This window comes from Lemur catta, chromosome X (genome assembly GCF_020740605.2).
Source record: "Lemur catta isolate mLemCat1 chromosome X, mLemCat1.pri, whole genome shotgun sequence".
NCBI lineage: Eukaryota > Metazoa > Chordata > Mammalia > Primates > Lemuridae > Lemur > Lemur catta.
Genome location: NC_059155.1, coordinates 47,751,983 through 47,771,703, shown reverse-complemented (window position 1 = coordinate 47,771,703; position 19,721 = coordinate 47,751,983). Strand labels below are relative to the sequence as shown.

General features: G+C 42.5%; 1 protein-coding gene and 1 pseudogene across 1 annotated transcript; one reads left to right on the top strand and one right to left on the bottom strand.

The window, feature by feature from the left end:
* Window positions 1–8,675: 8,675 nt before the first annotated feature.
* SLC7A3 (solute carrier family 7 member 3) lies at window positions 8,676–14,340 on the bottom strand. Its single transcript, XM_045538675.1, has 12 exons — window positions 14,219–14,340; window positions 12,849–13,248; window positions 12,367–12,525; window positions 11,976–12,153; window positions 11,656–11,768; window positions 11,307–11,529; window positions 11,003–11,142; window positions 10,800–10,902; window positions 10,065–10,231; window positions 9,714–9,880; window positions 9,262–9,370; window positions 8,676–9,134 (listed from the first exon to the last, which is right to left on the bottom strand). Exons 2-12 carry the CDS (start codon window positions 13,216–13,218, stop codon window positions 9,004–9,006), a joined length of 1,860 nt encoding a protein of 619 aa, XP_045394631.1. The 5' UTR covers window positions 13,219–13,248; window positions 14,219–14,340; the 3' UTR covers window positions 8,676–9,003.
* On the top strand, window positions 14,211–17,467 carry LOC123628240 (annotated as a pseudogene).
* Window positions 17,468–19,721: the final 2,254 nt, after the last annotated feature.

The window sequence follows — 19,721 nt, the reverse complement described above, 5'->3', positions numbered from 1 at the left end:
GTAAAATAGGTAGTACATAAGGTGGGTGAACAGCTTGGACTCTAGTGAGAGCCTATTAAGACTCTCATGAATAGAGTGGATTAAAAGAGAATAAGCAACCAAGAACATGAACTAGTTAATAAGGTAGCATTATATCCTGTTAAGAGAAGAAAAATGCTTCCAGAATAAACATGCAATTATAGTCAGGAAAATTATAAATAAAAAACATTAATGGAGTGAGGAAGAAGGGCTTGTTCTGCCAGATGTTAAAACTATTGTAAATAAAATTGTGTGGTAATAGTGCATACAGATAAATGAACAGAATAGAGTCCAGAAACAGACCAAAATATATATAGGAATTATTCAAATCAGTGAGGAAAAGAATTATTCAAGAAAAGGTATTGAAATGACTGGATAGACATTTATGACAAAACAAAAAAACTAGATCCTTACCTTACTTCGTATACTAAAATAAATTCTAGATTAATCAAAGATTAAATCCAATCATAAAATTTCTATAAGAAAATAGGGATGAATATTTTATGAACTTGATGGCAGAATCTAAGCATGATCTGGAAACCAGAATCAAAAAGGAAGAATAATAAGTTTTACTACATGAAAAATAAAATCTGCTGTATTGGCCAGGCACAGTGGCCCATGCCTGAAATCCTAGCACTCTGGAAGGCCGAGGCAGGAGAATTGCTTGAGCTCAGGAGGTCGAGACCAGGTGGAGTAAGAGCGAGATCCCGTCTCTACTAAAAAAATAGAAAGAAATTAGCTGGACAACTAAAAATATATAGAAAAAATTAGCCGGGCATGGTGGCACATGCTTGTAGTCCCAGCTACTCAGGAGGCTGAGGCAGAAGGATTGCTTGAGCCCAGGAGTTTGAAGTTGCTGTGAGCTAGGCTAATGGCATGGAACTCTAGCCTGGGCAACAGAGTGAGACTCTGTCTCAAAAAAAAAAAAAAGCTGCTGTATGGCACAATAAGCAAGGTTGAAAAACAAACCACAGGCTAGAAAAAGATTTTTCCAACATGTAACAGATAAAGAGTTAACATCTCTAATATAAAAAGAGCTTTTCAAATCAAAACGAAAAAGACAAATACTCTAGTAAAGAAATGGTCAAAGGACATGGTAAGATAATTTACACAGGAAGAAATATAGCCAGTCAACATATAAAAAGATATTCAACCTCACCAGTAATCACAGAAATGCAAATTAAAGCAAGATAAATTTTTCATCTATCAGATTGGCAAAGGTTAAAAAGATTAACAAAACCTCAAATTTGTCAAGATATACAAAACAAGCACTCGTGCACTGTTGGTAGGAGCATAAATTATTGTAAATTTTCTGGAAGAAAAGCAGTTTGGCAGATATGTATTAAAATCTTAAATGTATGTACCCTGTCACCAAGAATTCCCCTTTTAGTAATTTTCCAAAAGAAGAAACTGGAAAAGCTAGATTAACAGAAACATTCACTGAAACATTGTAAACCACTTAAATGTTCACCAGTAGTGGACTACTTAGTTATACAATTTATGGTACCATTTAGTGAAACACTTTAAAAACTTTATTGTGAAGACAATCTGTAGTTATAAGACCAGGGAAATGCCTATATCCTACTGTTGAGTTTTAAAAAGAAAAAAGTTTACAAGGAAGATATACACTTAGGTAAAATTATATGCATATTTGAAAAAAACATGTCTGGAAGAATATTTACCAAAATGTCAACAATGTTTATCTTTGAGTGGTGGGATTTGGGAGAATTTTCACTGTCTTTATATTTTTCAGTATTTTTGAATATTCTACAATGAACATATACTTTTATCATTAGGGGGCAAAAGAGACACTGTTTTCACTTTTAAAAATCCACAGGAAAATGAGGGAGTTTTTATCTGATGGGCATGTATTTTCTCAACAAAGTATGAGGCAAAGTCAACAGCAGAGAGTAGGAGAGAGAGATTTGAAGAATGTGAATAAGGTGAGAAAGAGTTGTTTCAGAGAGCAGGGGAATTGAGAGAAAAGAAGGATTTTCAGTCATGTTGAGGACCTAGTTGAGGCTGATGATCTTTAACCTGCCCAGCTGTGTGATTGCGTCCAACAATCCTGAACTGCACAGGTTAAAGTATGAAGAAGATGAATGTTTGGATTCCTCCAGGGGATGAGTTGGAGGGGAACTCTGGAGTATTGCCTAGGAAGTTGAAGGTATTTATTTGCAAAACAGTGATAATGATAATACATTCAAGAATTTAAGTGGGAAAGGGAGCAAGCAAAGATTTGAGGAGACTGAGAAAAAGAGAGAAGTGTGTTTGGGAAGTGGGGTGGTCAGTGAATTGGAGGCTTCATAAAATCAAAGAATTGTTGTAGTGCAGTTATTTGAGCCAGTGAGCTGGGAAAACTTGGGAAGTTGTAGACAGAGAATTTGATGTTTGGTTTAAGTTTTATTTTATTTTTAATTGACAAATAATAATTGTACATATTTATGGCATACAATGTGAGGTTTCAATACATGTATATATTGTGGACTGATCAGAGTAATCAGCATATCTGTCACCTCAAGTATTTATCATTTCTTTGTGATGAGAACATTTAAAATCCTGTCTTAGCTATTAGTATTTTGAAATATACATTATTATTGAGGATAGTCACCTTGCTGTGCAATAGAACACCAGCACTTAATTCCTCCTATATAACTGTAACTTTGTACCCAATGAGCAACATCTCCCCTTTCACCATCCACCTCCCCACTCCTCTCAGCCTCTGGTAACCACCATTCTACTCTCTACGAGTTTGACTTTTTTAGATTCCACGTATAAGTGAGATCATACAGTATTTGTCTCTCTGTGCCTGACTTATTTCACTTAACATAATGTCCTCTGGGTTTATCCATGTCATAGCAAATGACAGGATTTCCTAATTGTAAGGCTGAATGGGATTCCACTGTGTATATATACAACATGTTTAAAATCCTTTCATCCATTGATGGACACTTAGGTTGTTTCCATGCGTTGGCTATTGTGAGGAATACTACAATGAACATAGCAGTGCAGACATCTATTCAGCATACTGATTTCAATTGCTTTGGGTGTATACCCAGTAGTGGGATTTCTGGATCATATGGTAATTCTATTTTTAGTTTTTCGAGGAGCCTCTGTACTATTTTCCAAAATGGCTGCACTAATTTGCAATGCCACCAGCAGTGTATAAGGATTCCCTTTTCTGTACATCCTCACCAATCCTTATCTTTCATCTTTTTTATAGCAGCCAATCTAACAGGAGTGAGGTAATATCTCATTGTGGTTTTAATTTGCATTTCTCTGATGATTAAAAATGTTGAGCATTTTTTCATACATCTATTGGCTATTTGTGTGTCTTCTTTTGAGAAATATCTATTCAAGTCCTTTGCCCATTTTTAATGGAGTCATTTATTTTCTCATTAGTAAGTAGCTCAAGTTCCTTGTATATTTTGGATATTATCCCCTTATCAGATGTATAGTTTGCAAATATTTTCTCCCATTCTGTAGGTTGTCTCTTCACTCTGTGGATTGTTTCCTTTGCTGTGCAGAAGCTTTTTAGTTTGACATAATTCCTTTTGTCTATTTTTGCTTTGGTTGCCCATGCTTTTGGGGTCATATCCAAAAAATCATTGCCCAGATCAAGGTAATGGAGCTTTTTCCCTGTGTTTTCTTCTGGTAGTTTTACAGTTTCAGGTCTGTTTAAGCTTTTAATCCATTTTGAGTTGATTTTTGTATATGGCGTGAGATAAGGGCCCAGTTTCATTCCTCTGCATGTGGCTATCCAGTTTTCTCAACACCATTTACTGAAGAGACAGTCCTTTCCCCATTGTATATTCTTCGTACATTTGTTGGAAATCAATTGACCATAGATGTGTTCATTTATTTTGGGTTCTCTAGGCTATCCCATTGGTTGATGTGTCTGTTTTTATGCCAGTGCCATGCTGTTTTGATTACTGCTATAGTTTAGATGTTTGTCCCCTCCAAACCTCATGTTGAAGTTTGATCCCCAGTGTTGGAGATGGGGCCTAATGGGAGGTGTTTGGGTCATAGGGGTGGCTCCCTCATGAATAGATTAATGCCCTCCCTTGGAAAGGGGCAATGAGTTCTCATTGTATTCTTTCTGATAGAGCTGGTTGTGTTAGAAACAGCCTGATACCTCCCTCCTCACTCTCTCTTGCCTCTTCTCTTGCCATCATCTCCACATATGCTGTCTCCCCTTCACCTTCCTTCAGGTGTGGAAGCAGCCTGAGGCTTTCACCAGATACTCAATCTTGAAATTTTCCAGGCATCAGAATTGTGACCCAAATAAACCTTTTTTTCTTTATAAATTACCCAGTCTCAGGTATTCCATTACAGCAACACAAAACAGACTGAGACAATTACCATAGCTTTGTAATATATTTTGAAATCTAGTACTGCGATGCCTCCAGCTTTGTTCTTTTTGGTCAGGATTACTTTGACTATTTGGAATCTTTTATGGAGAACTTGATGTTTGAATTAGTAATTTCAGAGGCTACATTCTGACAAGATCTAGGGTATGAGTATGTAAGTAGGTAGAGCTGAGGCAGAATTCTTTGAACCAGATCACAGAGCCACTTCACATATTTTAACAATCAACCACACACTTCTTGCCATTCAGTTGCAGGCCCTGGAATTAATGGCCTTCAAGAGTCTCACTGGAACCTAGCTTTCCTGCCTTATTTTTCCACTCTGCTCCTTCAAAATCCTAGGCTCTGGGCAAGTTGAATTATAAGCTTTCCTATCTTGTTGCCTTTGTGCACAAGGTTCCTTCTTCCTGGAATGCTCTCACCTCAATTTTTGAAATTTTACCCACTCTTTAAGCCTCAGCTCAAAAGCCTTGACTTCCACGAAGGCTTCCCAGAACTCCCTGCCAGAACTTTCTCATGTGGATTCTCACGGTACTTCATACATACCTCTCTTGGGACACTTATTATTTCCTACTTCGCATCTTTTTTTTTTTTAAGGCTAGTCAAGTGAAACAGTGGGAGTGGAGAAGGAACAAAGGAATCTGTAACTGGTTGTGATCAATCAGTTGTAAACACCACTGCACTTGGACCGGCCCTTTTTTTTTTTTTTTCTTTGAGACAGGGTCTCTCTCTTCCCCCCAGGCTAGAGTACAGTGGCATCATCATAGCTCATGGCAACCTCAAACTTCGGGGCTCAAGGGATCCTCCTGCCTCAGCCTCCTGAGTAGCTGGAAGTAGAGTTGTGTACCACTACGCCTGGCTAATATTTTCTATTTTTTGTAGAGATGAGCTCTTGCTCAGGCTAGTCTCGAACTCCTGGCCTCAAGTAATCCTCCCGCCTTTGCCTCCCAAAGTGCTAGGATTACAGGCATGAGCCAGGATGCCCCACTCCTATTTAGCATCTGTGTACTTTGTTTGGGTCAGTTTTATCTCTGTGTCCTTGAGGAGGTTAAGATTAGACCATTCGAAAGCAATTTTCTACCCCATCTCCAAGGATAGTGCCTGATTATTCACTGTGCTAACTGTATGAATGTTTCCAAAGTACTTTAGGTGCTGCACAGCCGAACATTTTTTAATAGTTGGATATTTATTAATATCTTAATGTGTATTAGAAAAATACTTTGTTTTCTATTTAGGATAATGATAAAATGTTTTCATTTAAAAATAAGTATATTTAAGCTGTAAAAAAGTGAGTAGTTTATTTTAAAAAGATGGTACAGGAATCACACATAGAGAAAAATTCATAAAGGTTATAGTCAGATGTCTGAAGTCTGGAAAACACTGCACTGAATGAAAAGACTAGAAAACCAAACCACAGAACCACTTCCTGCTTCACAAGTGGCTTGTTTAAACAGCAGTACTAGGATTTATTAGTTCTCTCTATTGACAATCTTAAGTGCAAGGATTGCCCGTCTTTTAAAAAATCAAAACTCTCCCTCAACTTCCTCCAGCTACTGCCTGAAATGCTAGCCTACAGCCCCTTGTGTGTACATCCTCACCCTCCACTCAACCCACTGCAACATGTCTTCCAAACCTACTACCTGATTCTCAAAATGAAAACTGACAAAACCAGTGAAACCCATTCTGTCCTTATCTTATTTAACTTGGTTCTTTAGGCAACATTTGGTATTGTCAATGAATAGGCATTGGGGCATTGCCTATTCATTGTTCCTGAAAAGTTTTTTCTTCCCTAGACTTTCACTCCACTCTCCTGTCTTTTCAGTCATTCCTTCTCCGCCTCCTTCACCAAGTCTTCCTCCTCTGTCTATACCTTAAATGTTAGTGTTACCCTATTCTTTTACTATTATGATCATTATAAAAGGCAGGAAAAAAGTAATGTTTGCACTTGGTAAAAAATTGAAAAAGGGCCGGGCGTGGTGGCTCACACCTGTAATCCTAGCTCTCTGGGAGGCCAAGGCAGGCGGATCGTTTGAGCTCAGGAGTTTAAGACCAGCCTGAGCAAGAGTGAGACGCCGTCTCTACTAAAAATAGAAAGAAATTAACCGGACAACTAAAAATATATATAAAAAAAATTAGCCAGGCATGGTGGTGCATGCCTGTAGTCCCAGCTACTCGGGAGGCTGAGGCAGGATTGCTTGAGCCCAGGAGTTTGAGGTTGCTGTGAGCTAGGCTAACACCAGGGCACTCTAGCCGGGGCAACAGAGTGAGACTCTGTCTCAAAAAAAAATTGAAAAAGTACAGAAGGGAAACCATAGGTTAACAGTTTCTTATATATTTTTCCTGAACAAAGAATTTATAAATACATTCTCTTTTGTTCTCACACAAATATTCTATACCCTTGGGATTTCATTTCATTTTGTTTTTACTTAACAGAGTATCTTGGAGATCTTTCATATTACTTATTGGCACATATAAGTCTATCTTATTTTTTTAATGGCTCCAAAAGTATTCCACTGAATTAATATATTGTAACTTATTTAACTAGTTCCTTGCTGATGCACACTAGATAGCTTCCAAGTTTTATGCTGTTATTAATAATGTCACAGTAAACATCTCTACACATATGTAAATTTTAAAAATTCCTATAAGTGGAATTGTAAACTGAAAAGGAATGTGATTTTAATTCTTATTACATTGCTCTTCACAAAAGTTACAAGAATGTATAGCTCAATCATGCATGAAACTGCCTGTTTACCCTCACTTTTGCCAATGCCTAGTTGTTTAAATTTGTTTTGCTACTCTGTAAGGTAAGAACTAAGATCTCACAGTTGTTTTGATTTGCATTTCTTTTATGAGTGAGGTTGAGCATCTTTTATATATGTTATTTTATATTTTTTCTGAAAACTATTTACATCCTTTACTCATTTTTCTATCAGGTTGTTCATCTCTTATTCATTTGTAAGAGCTCTTCGTATATAAAGGAAATTGTATAATTTTTGCTGCAAAAATTTATTATTTTGTCCCAAGGCAATATTTAACCCCACACAGGTTCTATCACATAATACATGTCCTCTTGAGTTGTTGACCCCTAAATCTAACTTAATGAGATTTTATGCAGAGTAACTAGAATATAATAAATACTCAATGGTTGCTATTATGTCCCTAGTCTAGCTTTTCCCCGCCCTCTTCCAAGCCATACTCCTTGCTGCTGCCAGACTAACAAATCCAACCATCCCCTTGCTTGGAATCCTTCAATGACTCCCCACGCCTTCTCTCCACACACGCACCATTTATAAGATAACAACTGAATTCCTTGGTAGGGTATTCACAGCCATGCATATGGTCTCTTCTCTCACCACAACCCCATAATGTGACCACCCTCCAGCCACATTAAACTGTATGTCACGCTCCAAATAGTCTGATTTTTCATCCTTCCATGGTTTCCTGCACACTGTTCACTGATAGTCAAACCCTCCCCTCAGTCCACTTCATAATCATGTACTGCAAACTCAGGTAAACCATATCCTTCTTTGTGTTTCCATAGCACTCAGTAGTGTCCTGGTACTAATCATATTGTTTTGTAGTCATGTTTACCTGCCTATCTCCCCAACTTGAGTGTGACTTCCTTGAGGGCAGAAACAATGTTTTATTCATGTTTGTATCCCCAGCACCTAGCACAGGGCCTAGCATTTTATAGGAACTTCATGTATATAATTTGTTGTTTGTTGAATAAATGAATGAATGAATAGTTCTTGGTCTGAGCAGGGCTCTGACCTCTACCCTCTGATCCCTTACTACTTCTATAGCAATCAATATCCATACATATATACAATCCTTTACCAAACTCCCCCCAACTATCTACAGTAGCAGGGCCAAACACCCCAGCCAAACTTTCTGTTGCCCAGGTAGTCACGGAAGTCTGGGACTGGTCCAACTGGAAGGGGTGGAACAGAAGACAATGGTCTCGGTGTAGGCCTGAACCAATCCCAGTGTTGAGATCAGAGTCCACCCCTAAATCCCAGAGACAAGTATTGTCATCTACTTATCAAGAAACTAACTTTTACTATAGTGAGGGGAAAACATATCAAGATCATTCCTTTAAGTGTGACTAGACTTGATGGCTACTTATACCACCCTCCTCGAACCCTGATTCAACAAGAAGCACACACAGGCAAAACAGATACTTTTGTGGTAACAGGAGAAAAAACAAGATACTTCTCTGAAGCTCTTCCCCCTCAAAACACAGGACAGTTTCTTTTTTTTTTAAACTTTATTTTAATAATAATTTTTAAAAGCCAATAAGCAGCTACAGAGGCCATTTAAGAGTAGGCAAGTAAAAAATAAAGTAGGGGGTTGGGGGCAAGGGCAATATACGTAACCTAAACTTTTGTACCCCCACAGTATGCTGAAATAAGAATAAAAAAAATAAAAAATAAAAAAAATAAAATAAAATAAAGTAGACAAGAAACAGCAAAGACATATCCTTCACTCCACAATAAATACAGAGCGCTATTAGTATCCCCCACCAACATCACATGGGAAGGCTACCTCCACCTGGGATCGAGAGTGCTCTCCATTATTTTGTGGAGGGACCAGACGGCATTCAGGTGTGATGTCGTCAAACTGAGTGGGCACAGAGATTGTCGAGATCAGGGTCTACAGTTTTGGCCCTAGATGCAGGTGGGGGATGGTCATTCTTAACCTCTTCCAGGCTGTGCTGGATCCCATAGCTGAAGTAGATAGCAAACCCTAGTGGTGAAAGGTAGCTGGTGAGGTGAGGAAGTAGTGGTTTGCTTGGTCTCCTACTTGAGACCAAGAGGGAAAGGAGTTGGGCTAACACACCTAAGAGGCTTACACTTCCCAAGTAGATACCTACCAATCAGCATCCAGACCCCAAATCGAGCCCAGGTACCAGCTGTCATCTGCATCATAAGGTAAATATTCACAAAGATGCTCATTAGTGGGAGGAGAGGCAAACCAGGCACCTGAAAATAAAGTAAAATCTTCTTTGTACATACCACAGGGTGACCAAGAAAGAGATCACTACCCTACATAGGACAGAAGAGGGAGAGTCCAACCCCTGCTCATGCTCTGTATTTCAGTGGCCACTCATTTAGCACACCTCATATGGGGCTCCAAGAATACAGCAAGCTCAGGGAAATGGAACTAGAAAGGAACTAAAGAGGGTCAGAAAGGAAGTCTTTGGCCCCGGTACTGCCTATGTCCTATCTCCGATTAAAGAATATTTATAAGCTTTATTAGACCTCAAGGTATCTGGAGCCTATTCTCCCAAGATAGGTTGATGAGGGGAAAGAGAGGGGTCATTACCTTAAAGTGAAGGGGAGTGGAGCTCTGTGGCTGTCTCCAGATGACTCCAGTGATTCCAGTAATGAGCATGAGGAGCAGCACAACCCCTGCCATCCACACTGGGTCTCCAGAAAGCAATGGAATTGGCCACTGGGCCAGCACCAGGCAAAGAACAGTCAGCAGTAGAGCTTCAAAAGTCAAGTTGAGATACATCAAAACTAACTCTTGAGGCCAACATGCTAAGATGTTAGGCACCCTATCCCAAGGAGGGTCACCCTCTCTCTAGTACTTCGTCAGCCCACCAAATACCACATACTTCCACTCCATCATGCTGACCTCAGAGCCACCCCAGATAAAAATTCCACTGCTCACCAAGCAGTGCAGAACAAACATAGACAACTTGGCCAGAGAGTGGAGTGGGGACAGGGTTGAGTGGGCAAAATAGTCCTTGTAGGGTCAGCTTCTCTGCTTCAGGTATCTTCTCCTCCTGCAACTCCACTTCATCTTCCTCAGTCTTCATCTCCTGATCAGGCTGATACCTAAGGCAAGAATAAGGAGGCAGTATTAAGAACAACCCTTGGCAGGGTGCGATGGCTCATGCCTGTAATCCTAGCACTCTGGGAGGCCGAGGCAGGAGGATCACTCGAGGTCAGGAGTTTGAGACCAGCCTGAGCAAGAGCAAGACTCTGTCTCTACTAAAAATAGAAAGAAATTAACCGGACAACTAAAAATATATTTAAAAAATTAGCCGGGCATAGTGGTGCATGCCTGTAGCCCCAGCTACTCGGGAGGCTGAGGCAGAAGGATTGCTTGAGCCCAGGAGTTTGAGGTTGCTGTGAGCTAGGCTGACACCATGGCACTCTAGCCTGGGCAACAGAGCGAGACTCTGTCTCAAAAAAAAAAAAAAAAACCTGCCATCTTCTCCCAGGCAACCTAACCTTCTTCATCACCATTAAGGGTAGAAGCTCCTTTTGGCAGGAAGGGATACCAAAATTCCTCCAGGAGAGTCAGGATGATGAAGGCAGGGGGAAGGAGGAGCAGAACCCCATCATTCCTCAGCCATAACTAAAAAGCCCAATCACAGTATGCAGAGGAAGGGAGTCTCACCTGAGGATGAGAACACATATAGACACCAGGGAATAAGCAAGCAGGGTCCCAATTGACATAAGGTCCACAAGATCAGTGAGTTCAAAGAGGAATGCCATGAATGCTGAAATTGATGAGCAGAAAAACACGAAATAAGAAAAAGGAATAGCAAAATTAAAGGAGTTGGTGAACCAGCTAGGGGAAGGGGAAAGAAGATTTCTCACCTGCAATAATGCCAGAGACCGCAGTGGCCATGATGGGGGTGTGTGTGATGGGATGGACTCGGGCAAGGACATGGAACAGGAGGCCGTCCTCTGCCATTGCGTAGATCACTCGAGGCATGGGGAACATAGAGCCCAAGAGGCTGGAAAGGAGAATGCCCAGAGTGGCTGGCATCTCTCTTCCCAAGCCTACGTATTTAAGGAATCTCCACCTTCACCTCACAGCCCTTTCAAGGGGTATTCTCTGGTACTGAATGCTATAACCCAAGACTCTGACAGCAAAGGAGAACAGACATTTGAAACTGACCTGGTAGAAAGAGCACAGAGGGAGCCAATAGCCACAACATAGTGGGCAGGAGTCCATCCAGTATAGAGAAACGCCTCAGGCAAAGGGCTCTCAGGCTGAAGACGGTAGTAAGGCATCATGAGGGTGAGTGCTGAAGAGACCCCAAAATATGCCAAAAAGCAGACTAACAGTGACATCACAATGCCCAGAGGGATGGAACGCTGAGGATTCCGAGCCTCTTCCCCTGCAGGAAGTGGCACAAAGTTCTGCGTCAGGGAAGCAGGCCCACTCCTCTACCACCACCCCCAATCTGCACGCAGCCTGAGCACACACTGTGCCCAAGCCCCAGACAGAATGGAATGACTGTTACCAGTGGTAGCAATACAGTCGAAACCAACAAATGCATAGAAACAGGTAGCTGCTCCACGGAGAATCCCCTGGAAGCCAAAAGGCACAAATCCTCCAGAACCTAGAAGGCCCAAGCTACAGTGAAAGAAGGGATGGAGAAGTTAAGGGTGTGTTCGTTCAGCCAACTCTGCACCTTTTCTATGATGCCAAACTTCAAGGCCCAGCCTCCCATTCTTCCCCATCCCCATCCCCATCCCCATCCCCATCCAGAATCCTTCAGCACAGATTCCCGTTTCCCCATGGCATTCCCAGCTCTGCAGTTCCTAAGAGTAACTCTCTAACCTGTACGTTTCATTGAATCCAGCCATGGCCAATTCATAGTCCTCTTCTGTGAGGTTCCAGTTGTGCAGGTCCCCCTTAATGAAGCCAGCGACGATGATAAAACCAAGAACCAAAAGGTTCACCGCTGTGAACACTTTGGTAACCAGGGCCGACTCACTAGCCCCCAGAGCCAGCAATCCTGTGGGAGAAATTCATTCAGGACACTGAGAAAGAAAGCTCTCAGTCCAAACTTTGTTCCCTGCCTCTATATTCCTTCCCGGCTTCACTTCTTCCCCACCATTAACACCTTCATTAAGCCCTTCTCAAGCCCATCCCCCACCCTCATTCCTGGCCCCAGGGCCTAGCCCCTCCTAACCCCACCCCCATCTTTATACCCTGCCCCTTGCCTCACCGGTGAGCAGCAACACAAGGCCCAGAGCAAAGAAGTCTGGATATTTTGCTAGGACATTGGGCACATGCAGTGAGATGGTACTTTGAAGAATCTGAGAGATGTAGTTGCCAATCAAGCTGTCAAAAGCAGAGCTCCAGGCCCTGGCCACACTGGCTGTACCTGGCGCAGCAGAGGAAGAAACACGGGGTCAAGTTCCCTCCCTCCCCCTCCCCACACCAGTCGCAAACATTTTCGCCTATTCTTACTTTTTAAAAACCAAAACCATTCACTTAATTAAGGAAACCAGGACATAGATGAGCAGAATGAAGAATTTCTCCACACCTTCAACCCTCCCAGACCCCCAACAAGCACACACATTTACACATTTACAGGTATTGAGGTCCTTTGAATAATAAAGCATACCGACCTCACATTCCACCCAGATTCCTGACCCAAAGCCCCTTCACTGGCTGTGCAGTTCCCCCCTTGCCCCACCATCTCACCGATGACATAGGAGAGGATGAGGGTCCAGCCAGTGGTGAAGGCCCAGAGTTCACCCACTGTGACATAGCTGTAGAGATATGCCGAACCAGAACGGGGAACCCGGGCACCAAACTCCGCATAGCACAGCCCAGCCAACACAGAAGACAGGGCAGCCACCAAAAAGCAGATCACAATGGATGGTCCTGCTTTATCTTTGGCCACCTCACCAGCCAGGACATACACGCCTGCACCCAATGTGCTGCCCACACCCAGGGCCACTAAATCCAGAGTGCTCAGGCATCTGGCAAGGCGAGTCTCAGCCATGCCTGGCTCCAGTGTACGTCTGCGTACCAGCTTTTGACCAAATCTGCGAAGTGCCTGCCACAGCATTCTAGCTGGAATTGAAGAGGATGCTAGGATCTGGTGAAAAACAAGACAAATGCCCTTCAATAGGGCTCATTATCCCCAAGCTCTAAAAGTGAATTACAAGACCCACTCCACCAAGCAAAACTATGGGGGAGCGGGGCGGCGGGTGGGGGGGAGGGGGCTATAAAAGGGACAAAGGCAAGTCATTTTACCTCTAACCTCAGTTTCTTCAGACACAAGTAGGAATTATAATATCTCACAAGGTTTTTGGAAGGACTAATTTGAGAAAAGGCATGTGAAACGCCCTTAAAGTACAGTGGCCAGCACCTAGTAAGTGCTCAACCAATATTAGGTCTTTTCTTTCTGCGGTCAGGAAACGATAGGTTTTACCCTAGATCCCAACCCAGGAACCCTGAAACCTAATGTGTGTGTTCCCTGGCCTGTGGCTACGTGGGAATTAAACAGAACTCAACCCAGGTGCTCGCCCCCCAGGCTTCAAACAGACATGGCCCCCAGACAGTCCAGAGGGAGAGGGGAAGGACCTTGGCCGAGGATCAAAAGTGAGCATCGATACAATTCCATCCCTCCTCTCCAAGCCCACACCGCTTAACTAGAGCTGCCTGTGCCCAGGGGAGTAAGCAAATGTTCCCCCACTTCCTCCCGCCCTGCTAGGCTGACCTGCAAGCATCAACAGTGAGGCGGGGCTTCGACATTTTAAGATTAGGAGACGCACCCCGAGAGGGGCCTCAGGGCAGCCGGGGATTGCTTGTACCCTCCTCTCCGCAGAGGGGAGAGGTTCCGCCCGAAGCCCCCCGACTCAGCTCCCAGATTTTTATACCCCCATCTAGAAACGCTCTGGGACTGGGGTGGAGATGGGCGCCCTGGCTCCCGGGGCGGGGGTCTCGCCAGCAACAGGTCACGGCCGCGTAGATGCAACTGCATGCTATGGTTGCCAGAGAATCCTAGGTACGCCCGGACCCTCGCTGTCCCCCCTCTGACACACGTGTCGGCCACGAATGCTTACCAGAGAGCTGTGGCAAGCCCAGGGAGCAGTAGCCTCGGATCGGGCTCGGTGAGGCTGAGTTAAGCCGAGTTGGGTCGGGGCTGCCGAGTTCGGCTGCTCAGGCTTCAAAGCTGCAGCTCGGGGTCGTTGCGCGCCAAGCGCCCCTTATATACACAGGGAGGCGGAGCCGGTAACGTCATGGGATCCCACCCCCATTCCACCTCCCTACACACAATACGCACAACACACACACTCCTCGGCTTTGCAAAAGGGATTGCGTGGAGCCTTAGGCGGCTTCCCACCCGCAACAGCAAGCCTGGCGTGGCAGAGAGCGAGAAAAGGGGAGGGCAGCCTTTTCCCATTTGCCTCGCTGGCCGTCAGAGCAGGACAATAAGAGGCATTTTCTTCCTCTGTGCCCTGTTAGTCAGAATCAGTGATTCTGGGCGGGAATGGGGTTCCGGCAGGGGGGTGGTATCGGGTGTGTTTAGCGGGAAATAGGGTGCGTGTGTGGCGGTGGGGAGGAACAATAGGGGAAACAGTATGAGTCTCCACCTCACTCTCCCTCAGTATTCCTTAGCTTTCTTGTCTACACATCTGACCCCGAGCCCTCAGCTCTCGTCCTCAACTGTGGTTATTTCTAATGCAGGCAGCAAGAGAATGGGAGATGGTTTCAAACCACCTGTATACAGATAATGAATCCCATCTAGATTTCTAGGCCCCAGTCTATCCCTAATGTATCTCCAGCTGCCTATAAATATTAAACTATTAAATATGAAATTCTGACAACACTGAAATTCTGGAGAAAGAGCTTGTTTAATTCCATTTTACTGATGAGTAAGATGAGGTTCAGAGGCACAACTCGCCTGACATCTATTGTTGACCACCTTACTGATTAAAATCTGGCTTGTTGGGCTTCAATGACTGCCTCCTGTAGGCCCCACATCTCATTCAAATGCAGAAGAAAAGGGGTGTGGCTGAAGCAAATCCAAACTGGGAGAGGGGCCTTTTAGGCCAGGGGTTACCAGTAAACAAAAGGAGCCAAAGAATCCAAGAATGATCACACTGGCTCAGATCCATAATCCATCTGGCTCAGTCAATTCTTACTCGTAAGGGAGCAGCAAAGGTGATAAAGGTGTGGTTCTCCTCCATCAAGACATCTTGGAGGTTAAGGATAGACTCAAATATCCTTGCTTCCTCTAATGATTCATTATGAATATGTCACCCATGAATATAAAATCTAAATCCTTTTTAAAGTAATTGGCATTTTCAGCGAGCTGCAGCTCCATTTAGACATTCATTAAGTATTTATTGAGCACTGACCACGTATAGTAGCTTTAAAGGACCTCCAGAAAGAAAAATTTTCAGCCTGCTCTCCGTAAATAAGGGCTCTTCCTTGAGGCAATGAAAAATTCCTTGGGTAACCTTTAACTGATTGTCTTAATCGCTTCAATCTGTATAACTACATTTTGTAGATGTAGTTAAATTTTACTAGGACCATTTAGGTTGCACAATCTATGAAATAATGTACTTTGACTAAGATTAATGTTTTCTGCTTCTGTAAACTTGCTTGCTTAAAGATTGTTACCAACACAGGTGGTCCACGGCTGGTCCCGGGCCCCCGCAACATGGAAAATGTGATATAATGCTATCCCAACCCTTGTGTTAGAAGTCATGTAGTCCCAGCTCTAATATAAAACCTCCTTGCTTTTTCGGCTTGAGACTGCTCTCTGTTCCTGTATTCTCTGCAGCACTGGAGTAGTTGCTGGCTAGCTAATAAAGACTCTTGATTTGATTCAATTCAGTCTTTGGTGGTTATTATCTCGCTCTCCGTATCATAACAGTAGCTAGTATAGCAATGAAGAGACTACAGAAAATCCATGCCCTCCTAGAGTTAATAATCTAATTAGGGAAAGAAAACACACAATACAACTGAAACCTTATTACATAGGGGTTAGGAGTGCAGTGTTTGGAATTAAGCCTAGGTTAAATTCACAGTTCAGCCACTGTGGCACTGAGCAAATTACCTAACATCTCTGAACTTCAGCTTCTGTATATAATATACATATTTCACAGGGCTTTTGTGATACTTAGATGAAATTATGAAGTCAAGTCTTCCTTCCTGGCACATGGAAAGTATTCAGTAAAAACTTGATACATATTCAGAATATATTAGTGTGTATGATAATGATTTGGTTGCTTAGATTTGGTAATTGATTGGATTGTGAGATTGATTATAAATCACGACATCACAGAGGTACAATCCAAATGCCATAAAATTCACCTTTTTATTAAAGCTCTTGCTTTGTCACCCAGGCTGGAATGCAGTGGCCCAATCAGAACTCACTGTAGCTTTGAACTTCTGGGCTCAAGTGATCCTCCCATATCAGTCTCCCAAGTGGCTGGGACTCCAGGCATGGTGCCACCACATCTGGCTAATTTATTGTTATTATTATTATTCTATAAAGATGAGGTCTGGCCTTATGGCGCAGGCTGGTCTCGAACTCCTGGCCTCAAGCAATCCTCCCACCTCAGCCTCCCAAGTCACTGGAATTACAGGCATAAGTCACTGCACCGGCTTCATCCTTTTAAAGTATATAACTCAGTAAGATTTAGTATAGTCACAGAGTTATGCATCCACCACTACAATCAATTTTAGAATATCTTCATCATCCCAAAAAGAAACCCTGTACCTACTCCCAGTCACTCCCCATTTCCTCCCAACCCCCTCACCCCAGCCCCAGGCAAACACAAATCTACTTTCAGCCTCTATAAATTTGCCTAGATGTCAGTCAAAGGATACAAAGTTTCAGTTATGCAGGATGAATAAGTTCTGGAGATCTAATGTACAGCATGGTGAGTACAGTTAGTAATACTGTATTATACTCAATATAGATAATGATACTGTATATACTTGAAATTTGCTAAGAGTCCATCTCAGATACGATGCATGTTGTGAGGCCTGTGTGGAGCCCAAAGGTACTACCAAGGCTTCCAGCAGGGTTGCAGTGAGTTCTGCTGGCTAGGCAAACGAGTTCCTGAAATTCCCCACAACGTGGGTGGCTTTGGGGGGTCTATCACTTTGCCACTGCTAGGAATGCTTTCCGGAGGAAATTGATCCTTAGTTTGGGACTGTTTGCTGCAGAAGTTTGGCTGGCCAGGAACTTGAGTGGCATTGACCTTATGGCACCTCAGCCAGGGGTGGAGCCAAGGAGACAAATGGAATCCTGTGCTGCTCCCGAACTTTCCAAAAACAGAGCCTACAACCTGTGATCACCACAAGATATACCCTGATGGCACCTGAAGTTTGATTCAGACAGGCATCTTCCCCTTCCCTGCCTGATTTCCTTTTGTTCCTGAGTCCACTCAAAACTCCATTCTCTGCAGTCAGGCTTGAGCTAAAGCGTTACCTCTGTTCTATAAAGTTCTGTACATAGTTCCTAAGTTTCTGCAGAGGGTGAAAAGAGTGATCTTTGCTCCTGTCCTGAGGAATAACAATGGTGTCTTAACAAATATTTGAAATAAAGACTGCACACAAAGACCAAAAAAAAGAGTCCATCTTAAATGTTCTCACCACATCAAAAAAAATGGTAATTATGTGAGGCGATGGATATGTTAATAGGCCTGATTGTGCTAATCATTTCACAATGTATACATATATCAAAACATCACGTTGTATGCCTTAAATATATACAATTTTTATTTGACAACTCTACTTCAATAAAGCTGAAAAGAAAATAAATTTAAAAATGTAGTTCAGGTGAGGGAAAAAAAAGAAAAAAATGACCATTTTGCACTCACCAAAGCAATAACTGATTCAGGCAAACATAATCAATGGGTAATCCTTAATGTTGGGAAACAGAATATTCACATGATCTCAAAGTATCACCTCACAGATTACATTTTAATTATGAAGGGAAAGGTCTTGCATTAGTTTTCTATTTGTGTCATAACAAATTACTACAACTTTAGCAGCTTAAAACAACACAAATTGGCTGGGCCCAGTGGCTCACGCCTGTAATCCTAGCACTCTGGGAGGCCGAGGCGGGCAGATCGTTTGAGCTCAGGAGTTCAAGACCAGCCTGAGCAAGAGCGAGATCTCATCTCTACTAAAAATAGAAAGAAACTAGCCAAACAACTAAAATATATACAAAAAATTAGCCGGGCATGGTGGCGCATGCCTGTAGTCCCAGCTACTCAGGAGGCTGAGGTAGAAGGATCGCTTGAGCCCAGGAGTTTGAGGTTACTGTGAGTGAGGCTGACGTCACAGCACTCTAGCCCAGGCAACAGAGTGAGACTCTGTCTCAAAAAAAAAAAAAAAGAAAGTTAAAAAAAAACAAAACACAAATTTATTATCCTGTACTTTATGTAGGTCAGAAGTCTGGCACTTTGTGGTAAGATTCTTTGCTTAGGGTCTCACTGGGCTAAAATCAATCAAGGTATCTTAGGTATGCATTGCTTTTTATATGCTCTGAGGAAGAATCTACTTTTAGGCTCATTCAAGTTGTTGGCAGAATTCACTTCCATGTAGTTGTAGGACTGGAGTCCCTGTTGCCTTGACCACATGGCCCTCTTCACCTTCAAGCCACTGTGTGCCAAATCCTTCTCCCACTTTGAACCTCTCTGACTTCCCCTCTTCTACTTTTAAGGGCTCATATGATTACACTGAGCTCACCAGATAATCCAAGACAATCTCCCTACCTAAAGTCCACTGACTGGTAACCTTAATTACCTCTCCAAAGTTCCTTTTTCCACGTAACAAAACATATTCATGGTGTGGCACCAGGGGGAGAAGGTCACGGCGGCCAAAATTCTGCCTTCAATAGTACATTTACGATGGACATATCTGGTGGAAACCACCTTACCAAGTGATCAAATTTAGCATCACAAATAATGGGACAAACTGACATTATATGCCTCCAGATGTGTTGCAAAGAGAAGTACATATCATCCATGACGTGTTTGCCAAAAATGTTTAACCTGAAACTTGTCGTGAGGAAACAACCAGAAAAATCCAGATTGTAAGACATTCTACAAGACAAAAGACAACTAGTCAGAACTCTGCAAATGTCTTGAAAGACAAAAAAAAAAAAAGTAGGGGGACTGTTCTACATTAAAGGAGACTGAAAAGACATGACACCGTAAAGAACATGTTTCTTGATTGGAACTTGGATTAGAATTTTTTTAAATAGCTATAAAGGACACTATTGAAACTATGACAAAAATTTGGATGTAGACTGTATGTTAGATGATGATATTGTATCAATATTAATTTCTTGTGCATGATAACAGTATTGAGGTTATGTAGGAGAATATCCTTGTTCTTAGGAGATAAGTGCTGTGTATTTAGAGATGAAGCATTACGAACTCAAAAATGGTTCAGCAAAAATAATTGCGTGTGCATGTGTGTATAGAGTGAGAGAGAGAGAGAGAGAGAAAGCAAATGTGACAGATGCTGACAATTGGTGAATCTAGGTGAACAGTATGTGGGTATTCATTGTACTACTCAAATTATCCATACATTTGA